This window comes from Pinus tabuliformis, chromosome 7 (genome assembly GCF_031772625.1).
Source record: "Pinus tabuliformis cultivar Carrire ecotype Pingquan chromosome 7, CPIR1, whole genome shotgun sequence".
Lineage (NCBI taxonomy): Eukaryota > Viridiplantae > Streptophyta > Pinopsida > Pinales > Pinaceae > Pinus > Pinus tabuliformis.
This window is the reverse complement of record NC_142293.1, coordinates 346,844,604-346,854,570: the sequence shown is the minus strand read 5'-3', so window position 1 is coordinate 346,854,570 and position 9,967 is coordinate 346,844,604. Positions and strand designations below refer to the sequence as shown.

Sequence of the window (9,967 nt, the reverse complement as noted above, 5' to 3'; positions counted from 1 at the left end):
ACAAACTCAAAACTACCCTACGCACATAGCTGCAGGGGTTCGTGCACTCAGTTGCAAACTCTACCTAGGCCTCTGCGCACTCAGCTACAGGGCCTTTCTTCTCCTATCTGACTCACTTCCCTTCACTAGCACTTCTCTTCTATCTACCCATTGCTTATCCCTCTATTCATTCCTTGCCTTAGACTCTCTAAGACACACCTATTTATAGCCTTTTTCATACAATGCCATGGTCCGCGAACCATGGGTGGATCTAAAATCGACTCCAACTTTAAATAAAACAAGGGACCCCTTTTGAATCCTACTCATCTACGCGCTCTGCATCCACAAATTGCAGAGACTTTACATTAATTACAAAAATGTATCAAAACTTGGGTTATCTTAACCCCAAAACTGACCCAGGGGACCCCATCCCAATAGGTTGTGCTCCGCATCCACAAATTGCGGAGACTTTACATTAATTACAAAAATGTATCAAAACTTGGGTTATCTTAACCCCAAAACTGACCCAGGGGACTCCATCCCAACACCTGCAATACACTTCATTTTGACAAATCCAATTATCTAATTTCTGAGCATCTACTTCTCCATTATACATAGGTGCTTCAAACTTAATATCAAGCTTTAGCAAAGGAGTTTTACCATGACCTTTTGGACAATTTGGAGGTGTTTGTGAAAAGGTAGAAGAAGTAAAAGATGAGGATGAAGATGAGGATGAGGATGATGGAGGTGAAGGTGGTGGTTTTTCACCATTCCCTCCATTCCCTTTTGGAGGATTTTCTCCTTTTCCTCCATCTCCTTTTGGAGGTTTTGAGCTCTCTCCATAAAACCTTGCATTTCTCTCTTCATAAAGAACCTTAACTATTTCATACATCTCAAAGAATGGTTTTCTCTTAAATTTATTTCATCTTCAAACATCCCTTCAGGACCTTCTTCATGTGCCATGACTATTGAAGCTTGAGGTGTGTTTCTTCTCCTTGAAACAATTTGAGATCTTGGCTCCACAATTTCTCCTCCTCTTTTAAGCTTCAACCTTGTAAGCTTCAGAAAAACACTTGCAAACAAATCAACCTTCTGCCTCTAGTTTGAGGACTAGCTCTGACTGTGTTGTATGTGGGGTAATGTGGCCGTGGGCCAGGCTAAGGCCTAGCCCTTTGGCCCCTCCACTTGCGGTCCCATTGGAACTGGGGTGGCCAAGGGCTAGGGCTTAGCCCAACCCCCTCCCCCAATGGTGCTCTTTGTTAACTTTAAATAGTGGTTCTAACCACTATCGTTAAGAACCAATGTGTAGCATAGTGGTTCGGGTTTGTTTTTGTTCAGTGGAGGTTACAAGTTTGAATCCCTCGACCTCCAACCAAATTTTTTAACCAACCTCTAGAGGCCATGTGGCCGCCTTGTGGTTGGTCCATGTGGCCCTCCACTATTGACCCCAATTACACAGTCAACAAACCATTATATAATAAAATAATTTATGATCCAGTCATAATGAGACAAGTTTCAATCATCCATAGGCCCACAAAAACACATTCATGCCCAGTCAGCATACGAACTATTGAGTGGGTGTACCTGCAACTTCAACTTTTAAAATTTTAGTTGTTTGGCAATTCGATCAGAACACGATATCAAGAGCATATGATATCAGTTTTGACTGAAACAAATTACGTTGGATTCAGATCACTAAGATCTATTTAATTGTTTAGGTTCCGAGCTTTCTCACACACTTATAATTTTGAGCACTAAATTGATCCCCTAGATCATATAGTATCTCAAAGATACCATATTACAAAGCCTTTATTTTCTTACTAGGACCCTATAGCCTCTCCTTGTTAAATCGTAACCATACTTTGTCTCCCACCTTGAATGACTTCTTTGTCTTATGTTGATAATGCCTAGCCTTGTATTTTCCCTGTGAATTATGCAGTGTCCCTTGTACCTGTTGATAGATTTTCCTGATCTTCTCCATAGTTTATTTTTCCCTTAAGGCATCCCATGCAAGATCCTCCCTTACTCCTCATTACTACCCATATGCAATATCTAAAGGTGGAGGTGGAAAATATCCAAAACAAGTTTCAAATGGGGACTTACAAGTTGAAATCTAGACTACTCTATTATAAGAGTGTTGTACACATACCATATTTTTGTCCTAGCTATTCATATGCTTTTGATTATATCCCTTAGACATTTGCACCAAAGTATTGTTGACTAATTCTATTTTCCCATGTGCTTGTGGATGGAATTTTGTGGACCTCTTCAATTTTGTGTCCATCTTCTACCACAATGCAATCCAAAATGCAACAATAAATCTTGTGTTTCTCTCTGAAACGATGCTCCTCAATATACCAAAGTGTACCTAGACCTATCAAAAAAAAAATCATTAATGCTTCTTTCCCGCTGATGGTCTTTTTATAGGGAATTAGAACACACATATTTCTAAACATTTCGACTACTATGAACAGATAGTCATGTCAATTCATGGTTGGTTGAAAACCTCCCACAAATTTCATGGAAATGCTTTCCCAACCATGAGCAGCTATATGCAAGGGATGATATAGACCATGTTTCCTATTACTAGGCTTGTTGGTACAACAAAGCATGCATCCTCTTATTAATCTATATACATCTTCTTTCTTGTACAAAAAATGATGCATCCTCTTATAAACATGGCTACCTTTTCTTGCATCCTGAGCCAATACACATACCACTACAAGTTGGTCATTGTCTTCCCTACACCAAAATACCCTGCAACCTTGGAGGTGTGAACCTATCTAATCAATTATAGTTGTTCACCTTTAAAAAAAATAACTTATCTAACTTGTAGAGTAACCCATTCTAGAGATGGTAGTCAACTGTGTTTCCACCGTCATGAACATGACTATGGGTTTGCAATTACCGAAACACCTCCTTGAACTGCATCCTCTATGTGTGCCTCTCTTTATGCATCGTGGGTAAAAGGATCCATGTGCATAATAGTTCCAAAAGTTGTGATCTTTGATGTGGGTGGCCTTGAAAGCATGTCAACCAACTTATTTGTGCTACCCTTCTTGTACTTGATCACTAAATGAAACAATTTTAGAAACCCAAACCATTTGTAATGTTTGATCTGTTGTAGCTTATTCTGGGCCTACAAGTACTCTAGTGGTTAGCGATCTATGTGTATCACTATCACCTTTTCCATTAGATAGTGTTTCCACTTCTTCAGAACTTGCACTAGGGCATAGAACGTCTTGTCATAGGCAAGGTACTTGAGATCCACCCATGAAATACTTCATAATGGTAGCATACAAGCATTCCTACCTGCATCAAGACTGCTCCCGTAGAATACCCACTCGCATCTATCTCTACTTTGAAGGTTTGTTGCAAGTTCAGTAATGCTAGAACTGGTACTTGACTAATATTCTTCTTTAACTCCTCAAAGGCTCTCTACTAACCCTATCCCCACTAAAAAATCTTGTCACTCATTTTTATTACATGGAGTGGTGTTGTTGCTATTGAAAATGAAGCTATGAATTTCCTTATGTATTGTTTTCTACCCCAATGAAACTCTTAAATTCAAAAAAATAGTATGGACCAGCCACTTCACGATGGCCTCCATCTTGGTAAGATTTATCTTCAGCTCTCCTTGACCTATCGCATACCCCAGATACACCAAAGAATGTTGTGAAAACTCACACTTACTTGAGATTTGTCAACAGTTGGTGCATCTTTAATGTCTCTAGAACCTACATCAAAAGTGAGATATGTGATCCTCCCAAGTAGTATTGTATACCAATATATCATCCAAATAGACAATAACAAATTAATCTATAAAATATCATAGTATATCATTCATTAATGTCATAAATGTAGCAAGTGAATTACATATACCAAATGGCATGACTAACCACTTATACAAACCTTGCCTAGATTTGAAGGCGGTATTCCAACTATCTTCTTCTAACTTGATCCTGGTGATAGCCAAACTTTAAGTCCATCTTGGTGAAGTATTTGGCTTGTTGCACCTAATCCAACAAATCATCTATGTTGGGAAAGAGGTGCTTGTTCTTAAGCGTTATTTTGTTCAACGACTTGTAATCAATACACATCCACGAAGTCCCATCCTTCTTTGGCACAATGATGATGGGTGACCCACATGGTGAGGTACTTAGTAGAATGACACCCTGTTCTAGTAGTTATTTCAATTTCTTCTTCACCTCACTTGCTTCTATAATAGACTACCTATACAACCAAATCTTTAGCAATGGGGATCCTAGCAATAGTTGGATCTTGTGGTCCACTTCCCCCTTGGGTGGTAGCCCTTTAGGCTACTCAAACACACCCTTATATGCTTGTATCAACTCATCCAGCTATATTTTATGTTCCTTAGTACACCCCTCCAAGAATGAATTTTCTCTCACTGACTCTTCTACAGATTGATTATCTCCTAAAAATAGTAAAACATACTTCTCACTAGAAATGATCAATTTCCTAGCTTGGTTGGCACTTTCCAACAAAATTTTGGACTTTCTCTTGTGCACATTGATGGTGAAGGATTTTCTATCCTTGATGAGGAAATAGTGGTTTCCTCTTTGCATGAATATCACATCTCACATGTCCACATACACACTTGTTAACACCATTTCACATACATCAAAGGGAAGAACATCTAGTTCTACTCCATCAATAAAAAATTTCCAAAGAAAAAAACTAACTTTTTATAATCATAATAAAAAGTTACATATACATGCCACAACTTCCTTTTGATGTATGATAGAGCATCATAATACCTGCTGGAAGGCTATTCTACCTTCCTTTAATTGAGTTTTATGGGTCATTCTAAGCGTAAGCAGAGCCTCCTCTAGAGAGGAAAATAGCTCCCTTACTCAGCGTTATCAAAAAGAGTCAACATTTTATTGTTTATGGTAACAAAAAAATTTACTAGCATCTTTCCCCAGGTTTCCTCTATCGAGGAAAACAACCCAAGACAAAAAAGAATGCACAACACTATCATAAAAGACTAGAACAAATTTCAATAAGCAGACTTTCCAGCTATAAACAAAAAGAACCTAGAATGACCAGCTCTACTATGTGCATAAGCATGCAAACTACACATAAGGAGGCTGGTCCGAGAGGTGAGTGCCTCCATTGTTTTCCTCCACTATTCTCCAGCTGCCCATATCTTGTTGTAGACCTTCTTTAGAAAGCTTGTCTGCAGCGTCGTTGTGTTCCCTGTAGATGTGATGAATAGAGAAGGCATTAAAAGATAGTTTTAAATGCTGAATATCTTCTAATAAAGGATACAATATGTAATTTTGACATCTGCTTTGATCATTTTCCCATTTGATAACATTTGATGAATCCCCAAAAATCTGAACTGTGAAGATGTTCCTGTGAATCAGCCAACATAGGAGAAGCTTAAGAGCATATAATTCTGCATAGTTATTCGAGCCACTGCCTAATCCTACAGAAGCTTTTAGAGAATGTCTTTCGGTTATATGGATGATTAGACCTGCTCCAGCTTTGTTATTTTGAGAGGCTCCATCAAAGTAAGCCCATGGCACTCCTTCCTTGATTTGTTCTTCTCTAATCTGCCTGGGCATCCTTTCTTCCTCTGAATCCGGTATATTTGAGTAAATTGAATTACTCTGAATGGCAATTGATTCCACCGAAGTTTCCTTGTCCTGAAAGATGACTCTGTTTCTTGCAATCCAAATGCCCCAACAGATAATAGGCGGCAGATTTCTTAATTTCCAAGTTTGATTTGAGTGCCACCATTTGTGCCAAGCTGCAGATATATTATCCCCTTCCCAGGCTATCGGTAAATGAATTACCTTCTCAACCTCCCTCCATACTTTGTTAACTACAGGACAGCCAATAAAAAGGTGCGTTATGGTTTCAGAGTCATTTTTGCACATAGCGCATCTTCCTGGCCCTGATTTAAATCTGGATTGCAGAATGTCCCATGTAGGGAATTTCCCTTTTAAGATACACCAGAAGAACAATTTTGCTTTGGCAGGGCACTTTAACTTCCATATTGACTTTGCCCACCATTCGGGATCACCCCAGCCTTTTTTTGTCATGAGGAACTTGTATCCAAATTTTGGAGAGTAGATTCCAGAATCAGCGTGAGCCCATACCAGCTGGTCTGGTTTGTCTTTAAACCTTACATTTGATCTGGAGAGTTCTTGAATGTAAACCTTCCAATTATTCCACCAATGGGGATGAAGGTCCAATTCCTCTCCTGATTTCCAAGCTTGTCCCCATATGGTTGAGTGACCGATTTTTTCTGCCTGATTTAGGAAAAGGATTCCTTTGGACTCGAGATGCCTAATCAGGCCTGGAGGCAGTGCAAAGTTCTCATTACACCCCACCCAGGGATCCCTTCCAATTCGAATATTTTCACCATTTCCAACCTGCCAGGACAATCCTTGTTCAATAATGTTGAAGGCATCTATGGTCGCCCTCCAGACTATCGACACATTTCCTCCTTTTTTTTCTGGGTTCCTTATCCAATTCTCAAGAGGAGTGGGGTCAATGTATTTCCGTTTCACCACTTTCGTCCAGAGGTTATCCATGTTGATAATTCTCCACCCTGATTTTGCTGCCAGGGAGGATCCAAAAGCTTTGATGTCTTTTATTCCCCACCCTCCCCATTCTTTTGGTCTTGCCACTTTTTCCCAGGCAATCCAGGGGAGCACTGAGTCTTCCTTTGCTCCAGCCCATAGAAATTTGCTACAGATTCTTCTTATCTTTTCCAAAATGCCTTTGGGAACCCAGGTCAGCGCAGCCCAATAAACTGGGATTGCTAGAAGGACTGATTTAATTAGAGTTAGCCTTCCTGCTCTAGAAAGCCACTTAAAGCTCCAATGAGAAATTCTGGCCTCAATCTTCGCTACCAACCAATTCCAGTCCTGTTTCCTATAATTGTCTGGTTTTAGCCAAAACCCCAGATATTTGAAAGGGTCCCCAAGCTTATAAACATCAAAGGGAAGAACTGAGGTAATTTGGCTTTCCTCCTGTCTATTAAAACCTTCCAGAATGAGCTGCGATTTTCTATAATTTACTTGCATCCCAGTTTCTTTCATGAAGAGCTCAAGAATCTTCTTAATCTCTTTTATTTCTGACTGGTTCCCATTACTGAAGAGTAAAATATCGTCAACAAAAAGAAGATGCGTGATGTATAAATTGACTGCAACCTCCAGACCTTTAATTAATCCTTCCCTTTTGGCTTTTAGGATCAGCTGGCTCAGTCCTTCTGCTACCAGAAGGAAAAGCAGTGGAGACAAGGGGCAGCCTTGTCTAAGTCCTCTTTGCCCTTTGAAGAACGGAGAGGCAGCTCCGTTTATAAGAACCGCATAACTGACACTGTTGATACATCCCATAATCCAATTGATAAATTCAATTTTAAAACCCAGGTGTGTTAACAACATTCGGAGGTAGGTCCAACTGATTCTGTCGTAGGCTTTTGACAGGTCGATTTTTACCACTGCCCCATTCCTTTTCATCAATTTCACACTATGAATTGTCTCTTGAGCCACCCCTATGGCTTCATGAATTTGGCTCCCTTCCAGAAAACCAAACTGTTCGTTTGAGATGCATCTGGACAGGATTGGCTTTAAACGGACAGCAATCACTTTTGCTATAATTTTATAGATGCTGTTGCATAACGAAATGGGCCTGAAATCTTCAAACGATTCAGGGTTTTCTTTCTTAGGAATAAGGGCTATAAAGGTTGAGTTAAAAGGTGCATAAACCATACCTTTTCTTCTGGATTCCTCGACCACCTTTGTTAATTCTGAGCCAATCTGGTCAAAGAAATGCTGGAACAATTCTATAGGCCACCCGTCAGGCCCAGGACTTTTATCTTTGGCCATAGTTTTTATGATACTCTCCACTTCTTCAGATGTGACTTCACCTTGCAAGCCCTCAGCTTCATCCTCCTCCACATAACGAGGAAAACATTGGGTTGTTTTGATAACCTCTGCTAATGTAATCTCTCCTTGCTCAGAGAATAAATTTTGAAAATGGTTCCTCCCCATGAACGAGAGAGATTCAAAAGTATTGGCTTCTCTACCATCCTCGTCCTTTAACTTCCATATGGTATTCATTATCTTCCTCCCTTTTGCGTAATTGTGAAAAAAAATTGTATTTTCATCTCCAGCTGATAGCCAAATTTCCCTGCTTTTCATCCTCCATTCCTCTTCTCTGTCCAAAAGAATTTGACTTCTCTGCTTTTCTAAAAACAGTATTCTATCCTTCGACTCCTGAGATTCGTAACCATTCGATTCAGGATTTTCCAATTCCCCAAGCTCCATATTGATATTGTTTAAGACTTCATTTTGTTTCTGCTTCCTCTTTTTTTCCCAATCCATCGTGGCCTTTTTCAGCCTTTTCAAATTTTCCATGAAAAGGAAACTCTTATCTTCCATGGCGTCCCTACTCGGGTGTTGCCAAGTTTCGATGAAGAGGTTTCTGAAGGATTCCTCCTGCATCCATGAGGCGTTGAATTTGAAGGGTGCTGCCGGCTTAAGTGGAGGCTTAGACAGCTCGAGCAGGACTGGGAAATGATCCGAGTTTCCCCCCTCTCCTACCCACTGTTTGAAAACCAGGATTCTGGAGGCTAGATCTTCACTCAGAAGAAACCTGTCAAGTCTTTTTGCTATTCTGGCTTCACCTGTTCTACGATTTCTCCATGTAGGTTTCAGTTTTAGCATGTTTGCATTGATCAGATTATGCGTAGACAAAGCATTCAAGAAGAAATCTGATAGAGGGTCTTCTCTGGCTGAAGGACCCTGTCAGTGCTTGAATTTGGCCTCAGGCTGAGAAAGGCAAACTCCAAGGCAACATCAAACCACTTAGCCTCGTAGCTAGCCCTACGGGGCAGGAGAGGGCTCTCTCCGGTATATCTCGGCAAAGATCTTCAAAGGGCGGAGATAACCAATAAAGAACACTGATTTTAGGCTAGTAAACTGATAAAAGGTTTGATTTGAGATTTTTAGGATTTTGGTGGAAAATCGGGGAAAGGCAATTTTGGGTGAGGGGATTGGACACAGTTTTTGCAGGGGGCTCTTTGGGGCAAGATAGGAGACTGTATTGATTCCTTTGAAAGAGTTAGATGGATGAGAATGACTGGTGAGGAGCTAAGGAGAGCAAGCAATCACCTTGAATTCCCCTTAAACAGATGAAAACATTGATATTAAGCAAACTTAAAAGTAGAGCATGGTAATCATGAATTCTACTTTAACACTTCATTTGCCTAATTTGCAGAAGGAAAAGTAAGAAGATGATTCACATAACAAAATTACAAGTACAAAGAGAAACACACCATCAATACATGTAACCACAGGAATCCCAAAAAAAGACTGCAAAACCCTGGTCTTTCTTTCTTTGCCAAAATTGCAGAGATACAATGAGTAATACAATAGAAAGCTTTCTCCCTCAAGAGTCCAACCTCTCCAACCTCTGAAAATGACTAAGAAAATACATAATATAGGCAAGTCAACCCATTCCCTTGCCTCTAGGGGTCGAGCTCATCATCCTAGGAGCCGTTTCAACCAATTCTAAACAAAGCACTATAATCTAGGCAGTCAAAACAACTTGCCTCTATAAGCTAGGAAACCAATTCATTCATTAAATGTTTGCTATTTTATGAATGAATCATCTAGAATAGGTATATAAGTGTCAAGTCAACATAAAATTACATCAATTACATCAAGGAGGGTGAAAAATCCCATCACAAGTCAAAATTGGTCAAAGCTGGGCGAATTCCTGAGCTGAAGGTGCAAAACTGGCAAATTTCCCTGATGCGTAGCGCCCCAATTCTCAACGCGTAGCGCGCCTTTGAGCCAACTTTTGAGGCACTTCCCGGCATCCAAATGAGGCAAACGTAGTCTTTTTGGAAAGGTATATATGTCTACTTTCCAACCCAAGTGGAATTTCTCAATTTGGTGTCCATTTTCCCCTCCAAAATTGCAATCTCCCAAGACTGCTTCCT

General features: G+C 40.0%; 1 protein-coding gene across 1 annotated transcript; it reads right to left on the bottom strand.

Annotated features, from left to right (window-relative positions):
• Window positions 1-5,078: 5,078 nt before the first annotated feature.
• LOC149247372 (uncharacterized) lies at window positions 5,079-8,402 on the bottom strand. The gene is made up of 2 exons (XM_089444049.1): window positions 5,566-8,402; window positions 5,079-5,361 (listed from the first exon to the last, which is right to left on the bottom strand). Exons 1-2 carry the CDS (start codon window positions 8,400-8,402, stop codon window positions 5,079-5,081), a joined length of 3,120 nt encoding a protein of 1,039 aa, XP_089300175.1.
• Between the last annotated feature and the right edge of the window lie 1,565 nt (window positions 8,403-9,967).

Coding starts and splice junctions, on each gene's coding strand:
- LOC149247372 (XM_089444049.1), bottom strand. CDS start 8,402: ATGGAAGATAAGAGTTTCCTTTTCATGGAAAATTTGAAAAGGCTGAAA. Junction 5,362..5,565: donor GAGGAAGAAAGGATGCCCAG/GCAGATTAGAGA, acceptor GCTGATTCACAG/GAACATCTTCACAGTTCAGA.